This window comes from Sordaria macrospora, chromosome 7 (genome assembly GCF_033870435.1).
Source record: "Sordaria macrospora chromosome 7, complete sequence".
NCBI classification, from domain to species: domain Eukaryota; kingdom Fungi; phylum Ascomycota; class Sordariomycetes; order Sordariales; family Sordariaceae; genus Sordaria; species Sordaria macrospora.
This window is the reverse complement of record NC_089377.1, coordinates 1464438-1483803: the sequence shown is the minus strand read 5'-3', so window position 1 is coordinate 1483803 and position 19366 is coordinate 1464438. Positions and strand designations below refer to the sequence as shown.

The window sequence follows — 19366 nt, the reverse complement described above, 5'->3', positions numbered from 1 at the left end:
GTTGTTATTTCCACAACAGAGCCTTTGTCCCCTTCAACCCCATTCCTCCAGTGTTGTCCTGTTTTCCAGTGATCCATCCATCTTCAGTAGCGTTGGTGTAGTAGTTTCCTTTGTAAATCCAGCCCAGTAGTACTGCAAGTCAAATCGTCATTCTGATCATTTCTTTGCCCTTTCCCTCCAAAAACAACCCCAAAACAGTTTAAAAACTCCGTGTAACATGATGCAAAAAGTGTACAGATTCTCCATATAGTGTCTGAGACGCCGCAAAGCCAAAAATCGGTCGAGTCCATCTGATTTGTTGTGATGGCCCGTTATGTCGATGAAAATGCTCGAAGGTTATGTTAAGCCAGGTAGTGAAGGGTATAAAACGCCTGTTGGTTGATGATAGTCGCCGAACCGATGCTGAAAAATGCTGCTAATGACGCCCGCTTTAACCGGTAAATGAAAATGCGCCAGTTCTTTCGTGTCTGTGTGTGCTCCATGTCGAGATCTCGACGGTGGGAGAGAGAGGCAGAAAAGTCAACCTTCATCGTCTGTTGAACATGCCAAGCCACCAACTCTTGCGTCTCCGCTCACTTCGATCATCCTTCTCCGTCTTGTCGTCCTCAAGGTCCAAGCGGTACCGCACCACGCTTCCTCGGTCGTCCTCAAATCCAACATGCCGCTTGCTCGGAGGCACTACACACTCCGGCACAATGTGGCGCATGAACCATCCGCGCACACCTCGACTGGCGGCATCGATAGCGGCATATTCCATCCTCCTGGTCGAGTCGCTGGTCCAGTAGTGTGTCGTCTGAGGCGGCAGGGGGTGGACATTGGTCTGTGCGGACTTGTTCTCATGCACTTCTGTCTCGTCGATGGCATACTCAGGATTCGAGGTGGTGAAGACGGGAAACTCAAAGTACGTCACTGGCTGTTGAGTCTGGGCCGGACGACATTGGTAAGACCGACGTTGTGAGACAGCCTTGCTACCCTTCCTGCTCAAGCGAGTGCCACAGCTTGTGTTGGTTGCGGACCGTTGAATGGTTGGCCTTGAACGTCGCTTGGCGGAAGTGGAAGGCGTCGAGTGGGTAGATGATAGGCGGCAGGATGAGCGAGACTCTTTGCGTTGGATAGATGCGTAGCCAGAATCTTGGCGTCGCATTTCTTGGATGGATGGCGGAGGTCGGTCTCTGCTAAGTGATTTTGAGAGAGGAGCGTGGCAGACGATGGTGGTTTGCTGCGAGACAGCTTCAGGTTCATGAGATTCGATATCGTTAAAGCTATGGTATGTCTGATTTGATACCATGCTCACCCGGGAGTGCGGGCGGTCACAGGACAGCTGAGTAGCCATGTTGTGTATAGGTGCTAATGTGTAACCTCTGTTGGGGCATAAAGCGACAGGAAACCCTCGATGAGGTCCGGAGGCCAACCACGATAAATAAACAACGGTTGCTGGAGCCGGACGGGGGTGGATGGGCCTTGTTTTAAAGCTTTGATCGTTGGCAAGGATTCGTAGATTGGTCGGATTTGGGAAAGGGCACTTTCTTGAAATTTGTCGCCAAAAAGTTGCGGTCAGCGCTCGCGTGTTGGTCTAGACCTTGTCTTGGACCCAGAAAGACAAGACGGCGGCGTGGATTTTGGGCAGAATGACCGAAAATCACCAGCAAACCCCCGGAAGAGCAAGACAGCGTTTGAAGCAGGGAAGGCTGGGGATGGGCGAATGAGCTTGTTGAATTGGAGAGGGAGCCACCTGGGACGACGAGTGCAAAAGTCCCATTGGCAGAAAGGGGGTAGCGTGTGAACAGGAGAGTCCGCCGGGGAAGGGCGTTAGCGAAGCGTTAGCGGGCTGCAGGCGGTTCTCGAGTGCAGCAGAAAGCAACCCTTTTTGACGCCTGTTTGAAGCAGCCAAGACGAAAAGAAATTGATTCGAGAAGGCGGCCGGAAGTTTTTCACTTGGTAAACTGGTCGAGGTCCGGCCCGTCCAAGCGGCTAGTCCTCCGGGCTCCAAATGCTCCGTCGACGTCACGACCTGGCGGTTCTAGCGGTTCTAGCGGTTAGAGATAAGATTACGAGGAGAGCCGTTGGCGAAGATCGCTATGTCCACTTTGCGTATCCGCTCTTCGTTTTTAGACTTCGTGTCTCGCAGTGCTGATCGGGAGCAATGGTTGAAAGGTCAGTGACGTCGTGACTTGTGAGCAAATCCGGTGACCCAGCGTCAGCCAGGCGCAAATCGCAGCTTGGACGATTTGGGTATCGCGGATGCATCTGTTGAGCACAAGTTCAACAGAATCCACGATGGGATTGGATCCCAAGAGGCGGTCAGGCCGCAGAAAGACAGGGCCTTTGAACCGTTGCGTCGTCGACAGGGAGTCCGGACAGGGCCTCTCGTGGGCCTGGAAAGTGAGTTGCAATGCACGTCGAGTGCCGGCAGCGGAGAGCGGGGTGGCCGGTGGAGCTCGTGAACGGAGCCGGAGGTCCAGCAAAAGGAGGCTTTGGCCACTGTGATTTGTCCACTCTCTTCCGTATCGGCTTGCTTGAATGGATCGTCGACGCACCGCTGCAGTCGTCGATGCTGCAGACTGCAGAGAACTGCAAAGAACTGCAAGGGCGCTGACCTCGCAGGGGAAAAAAGATCGCAAAGATTTTGTGGATGTTCGTAATTAAGGGGCCTCTCAATGCAGGTTATCGAGTCAGAGCGTGGGGTTGAGATGATCCAGTGGGCAACTCTTGCTGCACGTCGCCAGAAAAAGATAACTGTTCCGATTTTAGAGAATGGATGGCTGGGGAAATGGAGAATCCTCAAAAACGTCGATGATCGATGGACTGGGGAAATGGAGAAGGACTGGACGTGAGAGAGAGAGAATCTGGGGGAGTTGCCACGAGCTCGTCAATATCACGTTGTCCAGCAATGTGGATGATGGTGTAATGGGCGCCGTTGGCGGTGAACTCGTGAAGGCGGATGGATGTATGGTGGGCTGTCTTCTGTTCTAGTAATGGCAATTGGCTCTTGGAAAACTTCTCAAAGTCACAGGCCAAGGCGGGTTAGGTAGCAACCGAGATGCATGGAAAATGTCTGATGTTGCGCCATCCGATGTCGCTGGCTCTTATTTGTTTGAATTTTTCGTCGGTGCCAGTGATTGCACCTGCATCGTTTTAGACCAAAATGCAGTGACCACTGTTGGTGTGTGCCAGGGGCGGCCCGGGAATCCGTCTTGTTTAGGTTCTCACCCGGCACGGAGCATCGGGAATCTATTGTTGTGCTTTCAAAGGATTTCCATCCGTCGCGATTGTGAGAATTCTCGGCTTATATTGGGTGAGCTGACGGTGCAAAGTGAGGGCACAATGGCCAATATGTATGTCCTATAGAAAGACCTGGAAGGATGAGGCGTCGTCGGGACGGGTTGGACGGGCTGGTGATGCCATCATCGGGAACACAAACGGGTGCGGTAGTTTCAGCGCTACCATGGTCGTCGCCGGGCATCGCTGTCAGATGCGAACCGAGACATGATAGTATGGATGCCCTGCCATTATCTGGAACTAATGATGGCATTTCATATGATAGACGTTGCACATCTCAAATGCCGACCCGAACGACGTCCATAGTGAGCCCTTCACGTGAAGCGGACCCTGCTGGCATTCCCGTATCTGTCACGGAAACTGGCATGGAAGTTTGTCATGGTGTGACTTGGTGTACCTTGGTGGTGACGACTTTCACATGTCGGACTGTGCCGAATGTCGCACTTCAGCAGCTTGTGTGGGAGTGTGGTTGTCTCGAGGTTGCACAGCCAGGCTGATGGGGAAGCCCCGTGGCTCCAAAAAGTCGAGATTCAAGGGAAAGAAGGAGTGAGTCCAGGAGTCCAGGTCCAGGCGGGGGCTGAAATAGATGGAATGGACTCAACGTCACGAGCTCTCCAAAGTGACACGACCGGGCAAGTGCCCTGCTCTGCAGCTGGAGTCCGTGAGTTGTCAGTGTCTCACAACTCCCCATCACTGATCTGCTGTTCCAATCACGGCAGATCCTCAAAGTCGTTGTGGTCGTAATCCTCAAGAGGTTCGGCAGGAGCCACGAAGTGCTTCTTCCAAAGTCACTGCCGGTGACTATCTGTGAGTGTCCCGTCATGACTGCTGTGCAAGCCTGCTGTGAGCCTGTGCCTGCCGGGTATTGAGCTCCCTTCGGAACTGAACAACCAATTAGAGACGACGCGGCTCGCTTGATCCAATCAGAATCTTGCATAGGGATATCTCATCACTTGCCAAGTCTGCCATCTGTCGGCGGTTGCATGCCATTCGTTGTCAGCTCCGGAACGCTTCCGCCTGTGTGGTCCTTTCGACTCCCGTCTTGCACTTCTTTTCACGGCACAACAACTTCACCTTCGGCTCTCTCAGTCTGTTGTATCCAGGCACTCCTTTGTTTCTCTATCCATTCGACCTTGTAACCGCATGCTACTTTGATCAAGTTTGCATGACCATGTTCGAAGCCACCGGAAGATGATCCGCTCCCGTCCGGTCAAAGAAGGGCCGAGGTCATTGTCCAGTGTTCACATAATGGGATTATTGGACTGTCCTAAGGTCATCACTGACCGAGTCTCTTTATTCACAACTCCCGGGGAAAGAATATATGCTTCCCCACTGAGCTCAGCTCTATAAAGTTATAAAATTGACATTCCCACGATGACTTCGAACGGACGACTCGAACAAGTCATCAACAATCCGACGACTTAACGACAAGAGCTTGCAAGCTGCCAGCCAATACCTACTACTTTCCACCACTTCCCCATACTTCACCCAAGCGTGTCAAGCATCAGCCCGAAACAGTACTACCGACTTCGTCGAAATTCATTCACCATGTCTAACATGCATATCGATTCCCATGTTGCCCTGGAAGGTGCTGTCAAGGAGATCATCAATGACTTGGAAGAGCATCTCAAGGCGCAGCAAGAGAAACTACGAGTTCTATACAAGGAGTGGAACTTCTGGGAAGCTGCCGGCGCTCTCCTTGACTTCGACCAGCTCGATGTTAACGACTTAAAGATCGGTGAGTTACAAAAGCAGGTGATTGAAGGTCAAATCGAGCAGCTAAAGTTGGAAAACGACTTGACCCACATGACCGAGTTTGCCCGCCAAGTAATCAGCAGCCGAAATGGCTCCGGCTTCAAGATACCCTCGTTTCCCATTCCTATCCCGTCTGCTAACCTGTTCCCCTTTTCGGCCAAGTACTCACATCCTACCCCATCACCGAAGTCGTATGGACAGCAGATGAACCATCGCCGGCAGGAGGATTTCCGTTATTACCTTGAACATCCGGAGATGCTGGCGACTATGCCGGGACAAGTATTCCCTGGGGTTCCTAGCATGAACTATGCACCAGCACCAACCATTGCTCCCCAAGAAACCCTCCACCCTTCTCAAATGCCGCTTACTCCCCCTCAAACACCCCCTTTCCCTCAACAAAACCCACTTCCTCCTCCACAAAGCTTCATTCTTCCGCCAGCACAAGCCCAGATCCAACCACCAGTCCAGGCTTCCCCCATCACCTTCCCCAACCAGATCCCTACTCAAGATGATATCTTCTTCATCAGGCGCATTACCGCGTACCGTGAATCTGTGAACGGTCTCCCAAAGAAGGGAATCCACCCAACCGATGGTAAGCGCAACTACAAGCTTGACCCGCATTTCTGGGAGAAGAACTGGGATGGGACAGGATTTCTGGACCAAGCCTTCAACGAGGAAGAGGGGGAGGAGAATGGACGATGATGAGGACGTTGATGAGGCTCTTTCGTCTTGTTCAGTTCCGAGGAAGAGAGTAAGAGCGGCCGGGGATAGGTGACCGCGAGAGGCAGAAGTAGAAGTGTTGTAGGGGATGATAGATTTGCTGACTGATTATTAGAACTTTGAGACTGGAAATTGTATGAATTTCTTGATAAAATAGAATAACAAATCGTTACAATTAAACCTGAAATCTGATACTGCGCTCATCTTAATGTGACATTACATGAAACACTCCCCGGTGACGTCTCTTCTTCTTGCACAGTATTGTTTGCCATTTCCTATTCCATTCATAAGTACATTATAGAAAACTTCTTTATCAACACCACAAAGCGCCAGTGGTTTAGTGGTAAAATCCATCGTTGCCATCGATGGGCCCCGCGTTCGATTCGCGGCTGGCGCAGTGATTTCTCAATTTTTTTCCTCCTTTTTTTATGGAGTCGCAATTCGGAGAATGATATGGACTGTGGGGCAAATTTTGCCCTTCTAGGCACCATCCATCCATCCACTTGAAAACTGTTTATCGCCAAACAATCTTTTCCAGTTGCCTCATCCCGTTATCGTGGAGCAAAAGGTTGTTTGTTGGGCTGGAAGCGTTGAAGGAGCTGTGACAGCATGTAGGTTTGTTTAGTTCAAAGCTTACGCGCCAAAAAAAATTGCAAAGAGAGAAATAAGAAATGTAAATGAAGAAAGGGAAGCAACTTCTAATTTACATTGGATATAATAAGTTCTGCAAGCGATGAAAGTCCAAATGGGATGAAGAACGAAGGTACGTTCCAAACAATAGCTTGGCATGTGCCATTGCAGGAGAGGAGCCTTGAGACATGTGAAGGGTTAGTTCACAGAACTATTCCCATCAAGTTCTGCTACCAGCGGAGAACTTCCACAGGTGATGATTGCCTTGATGAACAATGTCCTTGTCCTAGGATGTCGAAGAGCACACAATCAAACTGCTCGAGAAGGTTGTGTGTGTTCAATTAACCAATGTCTCGGACTGGAATATTATGATTGTTCGTAAAAAAAAATAAGCTTTGTGAAAGATGAACATCACTTCTCTTCCAGTCGTGAGCGGCGTCTTTCTTCTTATTTTTGCGGAAAGAGACAAGCCCCATCTTCGCAATTGACGCAAGCCCGCGCCATTCCTTCGTGCTACCTACCCGGGGAAGTCAACTTCGTTCTCCCCGGAACAATTGCCGCCTGCTGTTACGATCCAATCAGAGAATCCTATGTAGGCTAGACTAAATGACCAAAGGGAGGACCCGAGACGAAGGATCGGGTCCAGGAAGGCCGGTATAAAAGAAGGCCTCCCCAGGCCTCTTGTTACCGGATCTTCAGCAAGCAATAGCTATCACAACCTACCAGTACCTTTCGGCTACTACTCCGTTACTCTATTGTTCTATCCCAGCGATAATACTCCTGTGCTTGTAACGGTTCGTCACACCTGCCTTCTGGAATCAGCCGTGTTCACTTCAACCCGGAAAAAAAAAACCCCCAAAAAAACTTCTTTGTTCTATCGGCATCGGGGAAGTATGACTTCCGTTCGAGAGAATGCCCTCCTTTGTGAATAACCCGTCAACAATGTCCTTGTTCTGGTCTGGTGGCTTCGGGGAAGGGTATCTCCCGTTCCGGAACAACGAGGCACTGGATCTTCAGTGTCGGTCAGCCACGAGTACCTCTACCGGGCACGAGTACCGACTGTTTCTCTTTGTCCATTGTTGTCCGGCAACAACAGCCGGGGAACCGTTCATTTACCATGGCCATTGTTGTGGATGAACATGAACACGGCGTGGGAGAAACGGGGGCTGATTGAAGAACAGCTGCCGTAAATCGTAAAATGGCTTCAACACCGCGACATCGATGATGATGCCGCCTTCACTCGAAGATAAATAGACAACATCCCTCCCTCGAGAACAACAAGCAACAAGCAGCCCAACAGACAGACACTTACAAACAGCCACAACCAACAACAACAGCAATCATGCAATCATCAACCAACTCCTGCTCTTCAACCTGGTCCAGCACGGATTCCTCATCTCTCGAAGCGCCTCTCCTCCTTCCTCACGAGCGCCTTCATCCCCTCCAACCCCTTTCGTCACCACACTCTTCGCTCCTTCACCGCCAAAGAGGAGAAGCCCGCCACTTGGCTCTCGACTCCGACTCCAAGTCCTCTGGTTCGTTCCCCTTCCCCGACATGGACATGAACCCCGTCTCTGACGGATCCGGATCCAGATCTTCTTCTGCTTCTTCATCTTCTTCAAGCACGGACAGCAACGAGACCATCAAAATGCCTCTACTCCCACACGAGCAGTTCACATTGGCCTCGCCCTGGGCCTCTGAGTCATCCATGGGATCTCCATCATCAACTTCGATGGCGCGGAAGATCCAGATTGCCAAGAACAGACGTCATCGCCATCCTCTCCTCCGTGACCTCGAGCACATGGAGTGCGCAGCAGAGCAGTATGGCTATACCTCCTCTATTCTGGAGCCTGAACTCCAGATCCAGTATGAACAAGGTTCGTGGTTTCCCTCATCCTCCTCTTCAACTGGTACTACCACCATTCCCCCTTCCAATAACCAGCGTCATTGGGGAGAGTTTTGCGCCTCACCCGAGCTATTGACCCCCCTCGTGGACGACGAGGTACGTCGATCACTCCAGCCGTTGTTCGACATGGAGATTTTTGGCGACGGCAATGACGAATCGAGTGACGACAATGACATGGAAGGACTTGGTGCGTGCGCTAACAATGAGACTGAAACTGATATTGTCAGCAGTCTTGAGGAGGGGTACCTGCCACCACCTGCGACTGAGACTCAGACTCAGATCTGCGATGACGACGAAGCGGCCGCAATGAAAAGGAGCGAGAGCCTTATCTCCTTCAAGGATCTCAATATCCCTCCGCCCAAGGCTCCGGCTGCGGCCCCCATTGCTGCTCTGAAAAGACGGGTGAGCTATGCCTGTGAGACTGCCACCGGGGTGGTCAAAGGCTCTAAGGCGGCGGCTGCGACGAGTTCTTTTGTAGGCAATCTTTTTGATTACCTCATTGAGAAGGGCTTTTAGCGGAAAGTCGTCAGTGACAAGTAGCCATGTCATTTGCTTCGTTGTGTGTTTTCTGTTGGGATTTCATGTTCTGGTTGATAAACAACTGTACAATTAAGTTTATGTTTCTGATCTACCAAACAGTGGACAAATGTGAATTTTGGGTTTAACTGTTAGTACTTGCTTTTTACATAATTGCCACAAATATAACAATGCTCTTTTGATTTATCCACGTACCTCTCGATGCTGTCCCGTTATGTGAATCTCCCATGCAATATCAGTTTGTTTGCTGACGTTCGTCGGCATGTTGTCCCATGACCTCGAAGGGAACTAGCCCAAAGCTTGGCCCCCTCCATTCCAAACAACTTCCCCCATCATTGTTCGTCTGTATCCGTGCCATTACTCGACCATATGACATGTCGCATCGATACGCATATGGCGTTTGTATGCGATAGAGAAGCATCACTATATTAATGTACGGTACGGTTGAAACGCGGCCGTCTTGTTACACAGTTATGTTAGAGCTTGGGCTTCTAATCGGCGCCTTGGAGCCGCAGAAGCAAACTTGGGCTGTAGTTGCATGGTGGTCAACCAAGTATTTACCTTGCAAAGCCATGAGTCTAGAGAGATCAGGTCTCACATTTTCCGGCCGGCAGGTTCCCGATACTCTTATCCCCAGTTGCTCTTCGCGGAACGCGTGCCTGCCACGGGGTCCAGTGTCACCCGGTCTTGTTCATGTACGACGGAAGCTGATATTAAACAATTCATGCAGTTGGCCGTAGTAGGGAACTTATCCCGACTGCACTTGGATACTCCCACTACCTGTGAGCTAGGAAAGGGTGAGGATCGGAAACGGGTACGTACGTATGGGGTCCAGGTCAACCTCCGACGATGGAAAGGGGGAGATTAGGAATAGTTTGACTGGATGATAAGCTGCAGCAGTGTTGCCTTTATTGTTTCCTGCTTTCCTTCCTTTTGGATTTGCAAGATCGTATCTCTTTTCTCACATTGCTTAATATTGGGGCATTGTAAGCAGCACATGACCGTCAAACCTCTCGACAAAGGCACAGAACATACCGTATATACGCTTCCGACCGCATGCCGCCACTGTCCAAGATGACCCCTCGCTAGACGCAGCAGTATTGCCGAAGAACACAACATCGCATGAGCCAAACCTTCCTTTATCCGTTGAAAATAATTCTCTGAACCAGAGGCGTTCCGACTCGGCTACTTCCAGCCTGGCATTGCGTCAGTTGGGACCAATAAACCAATGCGTGTACTTCTAGACCCCTGCTACCAGGCAACCAGAGGGCACGAACAAGCAAACACAATGAACTACCCCCAGCACCACCACCAGAATCTGATCAACAACACTTCTTCGCCGCAAGAAACTCGCATTCTTACCACCTTTCCAACCGACGGCCTTCCGGAACCAAGAGTCGAAGAGCTCCGCCACGATGAAGTTCTTTATCCACCCTCTGCTCCAGGCGACTTTCCTTTCCACCTACGCATTCCACTTCTCACCCAGCTGAACAGATGGTTTTGTTGTCAGTGTGCCACGAGAGCAATCCACTCCCTCCAGAGCGGTGGACACAGAAGTCTCGACAAGATCGGCATGGTGAACAGCAAAGCTTTTGATCGCTGTCACGACCCATCCTGCTCCCATATCCAATGTGCCAACTGTGCCCTTGGACCCGGTTTTGGCGGTCTCTTATCTTTCAACAGCTTGCTACCACCTGGAGGAGGTAGAGGGGCCCACGCACAGGGCCCTACGATAGTCCGAACCGTCGCCGGCCTATATGCGCACCCTTTTCACATCGACCCATGCCACTGGGAATGTGCCTGTCGCGAGTGGATGAGCAACGTGTTTGAATCTCGCTGCACGATGCACTTGACGAGATGCGCGAACCCGCGTTGTCAGTTCCGCAACCGAAGAGACGTTGGAGTGTTAAGACCGGATAGTGTAGTGCTAAATCGATATGGACAACGGCTGGGTACGGCGGATCAGCGGGTTGTCGAGAGGAACGGTCCGTGGATGGTGCAGAGACACGGGTTGGGCATGGTACCTGAGAAGGGTCAGAGAGATAAAGGCAAGGGGATAGTGCTCCCGGGACATCCATCCCCGGCACCAACCGGACCACCTACAGCGGTATTGCTGGATGTATTTAGACCAAGGACCACTAGGTATGAGGTTGACGAGATGGATATTTGTGGGGATGAGGATGAGGACATACCGGTGTGGAAGCCAGGCTCTCCGGCGCCGAGGTACAGACGCAGACGAGCACCGCCGCCGCCACCGCCACTCGACAAACCAGACGAAGTTTCCACTTACCTGGCAGAGTATCTGGCTAGTATTCCGCGGGATTGTCCTCAGTCTATGGCGACGGTCAGCTCGGCGAGGGGAGAATTGTCACGGCCGGGATTGGTGATGATGAGCGGGAGAAGAGAAGACAGCGACAGTCGAGCTCCGATTCTTGGGGAAGGGTTTAGCCATCCTCCTAGAGCAAGTCACCATTCTGGCCATAGCCCACTGCCAATCGGGGCAACATCAACCATGTCGTCGACATCAGCAAGGTCTGCTGGATTCTCGGGTACCAGTGATGGCCGGATGGGCAATGGGTGGCATCGGATGTAATGAGCAAAGAAGTCCTCAAAGAGTTTGTGCCGCGAAAAGGCCAGAAACCTAATTGCAGAACGAAGCAAACCATGATTGGCTTCCACATGTCAAAGAAAAGTTTGCAAGCTTCTTGGAGAGAAAGGACGGTCGAGTGTCTGGACAAAGCCTTCTTGGTTCACGAGCATCTGGACCAAAGCAGAAGGAGCAACCACACAGCTCAGTCCTGCCCTCTGCGTCCCGACCTGCACCGCACCTCCCCACAATGCAACTGCATACAGTGCAGGCAGCATCAAGCAGCTGAACTGGCAGGCGCAATCTTGATATATGCATTCACTGGACGTCATGTGGAACAGTACACGATAGAACCTTAAATCTCAGCATTTTCATGGCCTCATCTTCCAATTACTCTCATTCCTTTGAGCCAACATCGTGATGTCCCCGCCATATCTCTTGCGCATTCTCTTCAGTCTTCACAATTCAGACTGATTCCCCCCTCCCAGGCTCTCACAAATCCCTAACCATCCAAACACCCCCCTCCACCTCCCCGCCCTCAAAAACCCTAAAACCCACCTTCTCATAAAACTTGACCACCTTTGTATTCTCCCCAGCAACACCCAGATACACTCCCCTTCCATAATCCGCTCCTCCACTCAGGTTACTTCCCTCAGTCTTGACTGCCTCACAAAACTGCTCAATCATCCTCCTCCCCCACCCTTGTCCCTGGTATCCCTCGAGCAGATCGATATGCAACATGGCCCTCCACGTGTCCACCATTTCCTTTTTTCTGGCTTCCGCTTTACCACCTTCGGGGCCCTGGAGGACTAGCCAGCGAGGGTTGTAGGCGTGTTGAGCCAGTGATTCGGGATTTATCTTCAGGCTTTTCTCCTTCTTGTTGTTCTTCTTCTCCCCTGACTCGGAATTGGAATCAATTTCTGCGGCGGTGACAGGGACCGGAAACGGGAGGAACCATGGCTCTAACGTATCCAGTTGTTTAGGAGGCGGAACGTCCGCCAGACCTTGCGGGGATTTGAGCACTTCCTTGATGTAGCGCGGGTAGGAGGCGGCGAAGGCGTGGGCGTCGGGGGTGCCGATTACGTAGCCTACTACTTTTTCTTTTTCTTCTTCTTTTTCTTGTTGGGAGTTGTTAGTGTCGCCGTCGACGTCGACGTCATCCACAAGGACAAAGCAAGTTTGCGGGGAGAGATGGGTAAACTGGAGACACCAGATGTAGGGGGACATGCGGGAAGCGACAGGGTCGGCGGCGAGAGTTGGGGGGAGGGTTGCGATGCACTGGGACGAGAAAAAAGGGTTTGGTTGTTAGTGATTTATTTGTCTTCTCCTTCTCCTTGTGAGTAAGGTAGGAAATGGCGGTGGAAAGAATAGATGACCGACTGAACATTGTTTCTTTGCATGGTGGTGAAGTGAGGCGCTTCCAACTAGTTCAATTGACAACAACTTACAATGTGCATGCAAGCCTCAATATCCCGGGGTTCAAAAGGGCGTATGAACGGCATGGTTGGTTTGCGGCGGTTGGAAAACGTGCAAGCTTAGCTGAGTAGCTAGTTGATATGAAAAGGTCGTTGCTGTCTTGTCGAGCGTTTCTTCCTTTTTATTCATGTCGGCTCACATGAAGAAGGCGATGGAAGGAAGAAGAGAACTGATGCGGTCGCTGAACGGTGAGGGGTTGGTTACCTTGAGTAACACAAGATTACCTCTACCTAGTTTCACAGGTTGGCGACGACGATACGCCAAGATCAGCCTATAGTGGTCTTGTGTAGGAGTGAGTTACTAATGGATACTAATATATATGAAGTTCCACCGAACTTTCCTCCATCGCTTAGTTACTTCACTTTGTTCCTCTAAGAAGTAACGTATGCAGTGGAGAGGTTTGGACCCCCTATCCACACCGTCTTGGCTGAATCTGCCACTGTTCCCGGAGTGAGCAAGCCTCTGGGAGAACCTCGGAAGACGTAGGGTATTCGGGCCGTGTCTCCCTCCTAGTGTATTTCCTCCTTGTGCTACCGACTAGATTTCTTGTGGGTCAACTCACTCTCCAGCCTGATAAGACAGAGAGGCAGTCAACATAATCTCACCCAAGCATCACAGAAAGTGCCTCTTGGATCAAAAGTTGGTATATTTCTTTGATTACCTAAGAACCCCCCATAGCTGTGCTGGGAGCCGCCCCGCTTCCAATTGACATCCAGCCATGTCCGTACACTCTTGGCTCATGTTCTCCGTTCCCAATCCCCTCTGATCATTCCCATTTCCCACCACCCTAAAATAACGGAGGCTATAGGCAGGTGTTCTCGAGCCAGCCTCTTTTGAAGAGCGACCAGACCACCACTGCCATGCACGGATCCTATGTCTTTTTTTGTTATCCCGGCACAGAACTCCAGGTACTGCGCCGTTCACTCAGGTACCTCGAAAGCAAACAAAGTAGAAGACGGCTAAGACATATGAGGGACCAACGGCAAGCCGCTGGGAAAGGGGTAGAAGTATAACACACTATGATATGAGATGTTTGACAAAGAACCAAGAAAAGAAAATGGTGCTTATAACAAATTTTGTACACGAACTTGATCTAGATGCAGAGGTATCTCAATTTCATAAGCCTCATACCAAGACGGCGGTCACTCCTGCCTTCAGTGCCCCGCACCCTATAACCCGAAAGTAACACAGCCCCGAAGAAAGGAAAGACGGGTTTCAAGGAACGGAAAATGACAAGGAAATTGTTTTGAGCAAATCAGTGGCAAAATGGCTGCACCAGTCGGCTTCAAGGAAGAGATAAGATGCACTCAGAACATGCCGCTAGGGCTGTTCGTGCTGTGGCTCGACTTGTTGAGAGAAAATGTTGAACCATTCTCCCTCATGTTGGCAAGGGCTCGCCCAACGCGGCCAGTGGATTCGATGTGAGGCTTACGCAGCCGTTTTCGGCTGTCAGACTTTCCGGCCTCTTCGTCGTCACTAACAGAGAAGGCGCTTTGAGTTTCAGCATCCGACCCAACGATGCTATCTGTCTGGTTGGCAAATGGAGGGCGAGGCATGCCCATCCCGGCACCGTCAGGAGTATCGCGCGAGGTATCACGCCTGCGACGAGGGTTGATGGGCGGAACTGGAGGTGCCGTAGTAGGTACAGGTGGTACTCCCGCGCGGCTGCTTGGGCGGGACCCGCCTTCCTGTGAATAACCATGGGGAAGATCCATCGTTGGCATGCGGCTAGTTGCCATCACGAACGTTGGCTCCGAAATTTCCCGCTTGTCTACGAAGCGCTTCGCTATTTCTGAAGGTGGCTGGGAAACTGTAGGCTGTCTTGACCTGGGGCCGAAGGTTGGCGTTCCCGCTGGGGATCCCGAGTTATACGGCGAGGGGGGCATTGGTGATGCCGGTGATGGCTGACCTGGGTAGGCACCGTATCCTGCACGACCAGCCTTCAAATTTCCTGCGGACTTGGATCTATCAAGTGAATGGGGCGAAGGCATGGGTGAGGGGGCGCCGCGGTGGGGCTTAATGTTTGTGCCAGGAAGACCGGGAGAGCGCATTGGGCCACGAGGGCTCCCGGGCGCCAACTGCCCGTCTTGTTGCAGCATATGATGGTGCAGTCGGCGGCTTTGGGACGTCGATCTTCCCCGGTTGGCCTCCGAATCACTTCTCTCACTGCTTCCAGGCATGATGTGCGTAGGAGGAGAGTTGCGATGCATTCCATATCCACGCTCCGGACTAGGGCCACGAGAACTATACTGCATCGGATGTACCCTCCTTTCCCTGCTCGGTGTTCGTCCCCTCCCAGGAGCTCTTGGAAGAGGCGATTGCAAGGCGAGTGGATCCATATTGCTTGATTCATCCGGAGACTGCGAGGTCGTAGAAAGCTGCTGCTGTGCAAGAGCCTCAAGCTCCTTGCGCTTCTGCAGCTCACGTTTAGCATTTCTAAATGCCATCAATCCTGGGTGAGCGTTTGAAGTATCCTCCTTGTCGTTCGCGGACTGAGATGAGTTATCGTGCTCAGCCTCGGAACTATGACGAGTCTGGCGCGCCTTGCTTCTCTCGGGGATTGCTTGTACGGCTGTCTCCCTCTCGTCAAATGAATCCTTGGTTGGGCTCCGAGAACTGCTCATGGTGCCGCCAAGGCCCAGAATCTTCAGGGACTTGGACTGACTGCCCGAGGTATTCCGTGAGCGATCAACCAGAGAGCTGGTGCTTGACTTTGCCTTAAGGATGCTGATACCCAAGGGGTTCAGGGAAGATTGACTGCCTTTATGCGAGGGAACTTCTGGCTGTCTGACTGGTGATGTCGCCCTGCTGCTATCAGACTCGGCATAAGAAGTCAGTCTTTCCCTCACCCGTCGCCGAGCTTCTGCCAGTTGACTTGCGAACTCGTCCAGTTCGCTGTCGGTGTTGCTGGATCTGTTCGAAGGCTTGGACAGCCCATGATCGGTCGCGCTGCTCGACCGGTTGGAGGGCGCGGAATCTGCGGCAGGTGTTTCCTTCTGCACTGGTTCGGGTGTCTGGTTGTCAGTGCTTGGCTTGGCAGCGTTTCCGTAGTAGGCCAGTGTCCACTCTTGTTCGGGTGCAATCCATGGGGTAATATTGGGCTCCGGCAACATATCGAGCGACTGCGGCTCAGGACCGTTACTCTGAGTGGGAGCACCCCAGATCGAGGAAGCATTGCTGTCTGAGCGCAGGTGTGAACGAACTAAGCCACCAAGTCCAGCGTTGGGGCCTAGAGTAGGAGAGTCTGCCGATGCAGGCTCGACTGACTCCTCGATTGAAATTTTTGGGTTTTGCTTTGTTGATGTGTTGATAGAGAGCGGGGGTGGAGCAGCAGCCCCCCTCAGCGCAGGGTGTTCCTCATCGGCAGGACGTTGAAGACTGAGCTGACCGGAAAGGGCTGCTAAAGCTTGGGCTTGAAGACTTTCGGATGTTTGCGAATCGTGATCGGTGGATGCGGGCTCCTCTGTTAATGCTGGCTGAGTCCTGAGAGGCTCACCTCGCGCCTCGTAGGGCTGTCTGTGTGCAGACGACTCCCGTGATCGAGCGGTAGTGAAAGAAGCATCAGACTCTGCCCGGAAGCGACGGGTTGGCGTCTCGCGGCCCTGCTGCAGCTGGATTTGGCGCTGGGCGTACTTGTTCTCGTCGTATGGTTGCAAAGGCTTCTGAAACACTCCCATAGCGGTGGCTTTTCCAACATCGTTAGGCTGAATGGGCAACAGAGGGTGCGGTTCGCCAGTCTCGCTGATTGGGGGACTGAGCGGAGGAGAGCCACCAAAGTTTAGCTTGGGATCCGCGTGGGGAGCAGCCCCATTTCCCAAGTCCCCAGTACCAGTCGCAGGAGTAGTGATCGGAGGACTGACTGACCTTAGCTGAGGGGCGCTTGTTTTGCTTGCGAGAGTCCGTTCCTCGCCCAGCCGGTCACCAAGGGCCTTGACGCCCGAGGCCGCGGTCCTCTGGCGGTTGAGAGACTCGATCCTTGACAGTACAGAAGAGGATTGTTCTGGCCCATCTTGACTCGTGCTTTGCTCGTATAGGCGTCTCTTATGGGTCACCGATCGGTCAAGAACAGGGGTAGAAGCGGCTGAGGTAGGAGCAGTTGACACGTATCCTGCAGGCTGTGATGTGATGGAGTTGGCAGCAGTGGAATTGCGCGCCATGATGGAAGCCGACGAGGTGGTTGAGCTCGTCTCCCGTTTGCGATTGTATCCCATGGGGGGCGGTGACTCGGATTGTTGGTGGTCTTCATGCTCCTCATCCTGCTCATGCTCATGCTCCTCTTCAGTTTCATGCTCTTGTTGCTCCTTTTCTTTTTCAGAAATACGCCAACGCTGAAAAGCCGACAAGGCGACATCGTCATCGGCGTACAATGCCCGGCCTCCCAGACCGCCTGACTTGGCAGCAGGCACCTTGTAGATCTTTTGTCTTCCACCAAACAAGTTGTTGCCCTCAATAGGTTTTCCGCGAGTTAATATGCTTCCATTGTTGTCCCAATCAGCAGAAGCAATCGAATCGCTTCTGAGAAAATGGGAAGAAGCTTTGATAGACTCCACCTCGGCAATGTCCCCGAGACCTCCGCCGGCGGCACCAAACCCAAAGTCAGCAAGTCGTGATTGTCGCTTTGGGTATAGCACACTGTCGTCGCTGGCCTTGCCAATCTTTGTGTTGGGATCGTCTTGCTCTCTTAGCATAGAAAAGCGAGCTGATAGGTTTGTCATGAGAAGACTCGTGCGGAAGTTGTCGTCGGAAGGAAGGGCTGTTGAGAGATCGAATTCCTTCTTGGGTTCCTCTACCGGTGCCTTTTTCCCCTTCCTAAACCCTTTGAAACCCGGCAAGGAGGAGTGCTCTGAGTCTTCACTAGAGCGGGCAAGAGCGGCGGCCTCCTCCTTGGCCTTCTTCTTGGTTCTGAAGCGATTCATACTGGCGGTTTTGTGGTGCGGTGTGGGGATGTAAACAAGCTCCCACTAGCGGAGAGCAGCGAGACTTAGTTACAAGAACTATCCCAGGTCAGATCAGAATGACGGATGGTGAGATTTGCATTCCATCCAGGGATGTAGTGCAGATCGTATTTTGCGTGGGTTCACCCGAAGCGATCTGGTCGGTAGTATGGCAAAGACGAATCAAGGGACGTCCCGTCAACTTGTTTAGATGCTGTGTTGCGTTTCTATGTGAGGGAGGATTGTGTGTCAGCTTGGTCTCGTGCAAAGTGCAACAGCGCCCCTTGCTCGTGCTCGCGGGGATCCCATCCTTTTGTACCAACACCCCGGGCCACTCACCGTATGTTTCGCCGCCGTTATCGGGCGAGTCCGAAGCCGTATTCCCGCTCTTTGTGGTCAACAAAAGTAGAGGGATCCGTAGTAAATGCCTTAGGCAGAATATGTGAGTCTGGCGTTGCCAAAGTTGAAGGGGCAGTAGTGTCGAAAAGTCGGGCCTTCTTTACGATGTCCCGAGCTGTCTATCGTACAGCACCAATATCTTTGTCTCCCGATTGAAAACCGTCGGTCGATAGGTATGGAAAGTAACGTTTGGCGAAGATAACAGCGTGAGCGAGTGTGGTGAAAAAAAAAGTGATCGAGATAACGTTTTGCCTAGGATGAAAAGGCAGGATGGCGAAGGAAAGTGTTTCGGTAGGTCAAGGATACAACGATCTCGCGTCACACCCAGGTCCTTGGATTTACTGGTATTTTGATGGCAGTATGCTGGCAGATATTTGGGAGAAACGAGCGGACGAAGAGAAGGCGTCGTCGGAGAAGAGGGTTAGTTCTTCTTGTTGTCGGCCGAGGTAAAGGAGTGACGACCGGCGCGCGGGCACACCAAGTGCGGGTTGGATTTTTGGGACGCGGGGAACCGAGGGCGACGAGAGGCTCGAGGAGGGAGGGACTTGTCGTCGGACCTGAAGTTGGTGGTCAGAGTCAGAGGAGGGAAAATGGTCGGACGACAAGATGCGACGGGATGGCACGAGGTTTTGGGTTGTATGGGTTGGGGCCAGGCCTGGGAACCTGGGTCTGGGGATGAAAGCAAGGTGGAAAAGGTTAGGTCGCCGGGGAGGTTCAACCTTCGGAGGAAGAGGACCGTCAACTTTCTTTCTAGATGCACTCTGCAGGGCAGGGCACCTCACGCACTCGCAAGGAAAGCCCCAGGGCTCGTCTAGGCACCAAAGGGCACAAGGGCACCTGCAACCTCCACTGAGCCAGGAACGACTGCAACAGCACACCTGAACAGTGGGGCCATCAGCACCTGGCAGCTAAGTAGGTACCTCTAAGCATTGGAGCGCCTTGGCGGCTGACCTGGCTTTTTTCAACCTTCACCGTGGGAAAAGGACGCTGGGGACGGGAGGAGCGACTCCCGCCGTCGACCGGATGTAAACCTCTTGGGGGGGAGGGGGTGTGTTTATTGCAGGATCAATTGAGGTCTGTCATTGGTCAACGGAGATCCGTCCATGGAGAAAAGGGGCATGCAAAAAGCAATTTGTGTGACAA

General features: G+C 52.2%; 6 protein-coding genes and 1 non-coding gene across 7 annotated transcripts; 4 read left to right on the top strand and 3 right to left on the bottom strand.

The window, feature by feature from the left end:
* Positions 1–526: 526 nt before the first annotated feature.
* SMAC4_03285 (uncharacterized protein) lies at positions 527–1333 on the bottom strand (the record flags this gene model as incomplete). The annotated part of the gene is made up of 1 exon (XM_003352918.1): positions 527–1333. One exon carries the CDS (start codon positions 1331–1333, stop codon positions 527–529), a length of 807 nt encoding a protein of 268 aa, XP_003352966.1.
* A 3494-nt stretch (positions 1334–4827) lies between these two features.
* SMAC4_03286 (uncharacterized protein) lies at positions 4828–5789 on the top strand (the record flags this gene model as incomplete). Its single annotated transcript, XM_003352919.2, has 1 exon — positions 4828–5789. The coding sequence occupies one exon, from the start codon at positions 4828–4830 to the stop codon at positions 5734–5736; it is 909 nt and encodes a 302-aa protein (XP_003352967.2). The 3' UTR covers positions 5737–5789.
* Positions 5790–6080: 291 nt separating this feature from the next.
* On the top strand, positions 6081–6151 carry SMAC4_14081. The gene has a single exon. It is a non-coding gene; the product is annotated as a tRNA-Gly (tRNA).
* A 1082-nt stretch (positions 6152–7233) lies between these two features.
* On the top strand, positions 7234–8806 carry SMAC4_03287 (uncharacterized protein; the record flags this gene model as incomplete). Its single annotated transcript, XM_003352920.2, has 1 exon — positions 7234–8806. Exon 1 carries the CDS (start codon positions 7727–7729, stop codon positions 8804–8806), a length of 1080 nt encoding a protein of 359 aa, XP_003352968.2. The 5' UTR covers positions 7234–7726.
* Positions 8807–10055: 1249 nt separating this feature from the next.
* Positions 10056–11420, top strand: SMAC4_12095 (uncharacterized protein; the record flags this gene model as incomplete). Its single annotated transcript, XM_003352921.2, has 1 exon — positions 10056–11420. The coding sequence occupies one exon, from the start codon at positions 10056–10058 to the stop codon at positions 11418–11420; it is 1365 nt and encodes a 454-aa protein (XP_003352969.2).
* A 486-nt stretch (positions 11421–11906) lies between these two features.
* Positions 11907–12916, bottom strand: SMAC4_03288 (uncharacterized protein; the record flags this gene model as incomplete). Its single annotated transcript, XM_003352922.1, has 2 exons — positions 11907–12692; positions 12863–12916. The coding sequence occupies 2 exons, from the start codon at positions 12914–12916 to the stop codon at positions 11907–11909; spliced, it is 840 nt and encodes a 279-aa protein (XP_003352970.1).
* An 867-nt stretch (positions 12917–13783) lies between these two features.
* On the bottom strand, positions 13784–17806 carry SMAC4_03289 (uncharacterized protein; the record flags this gene model as incomplete). Its single annotated transcript, XM_003352923.2, has 1 exon — positions 13784–17806. The coding sequence occupies one exon, from the start codon at positions 17804–17806 to the stop codon at positions 14198–14200; it is 3609 nt and encodes a 1202-aa protein (XP_003352971.1). The 3' UTR covers positions 13784–14197.
* Positions 17807–19366: the final 1560 nt, after the last annotated feature.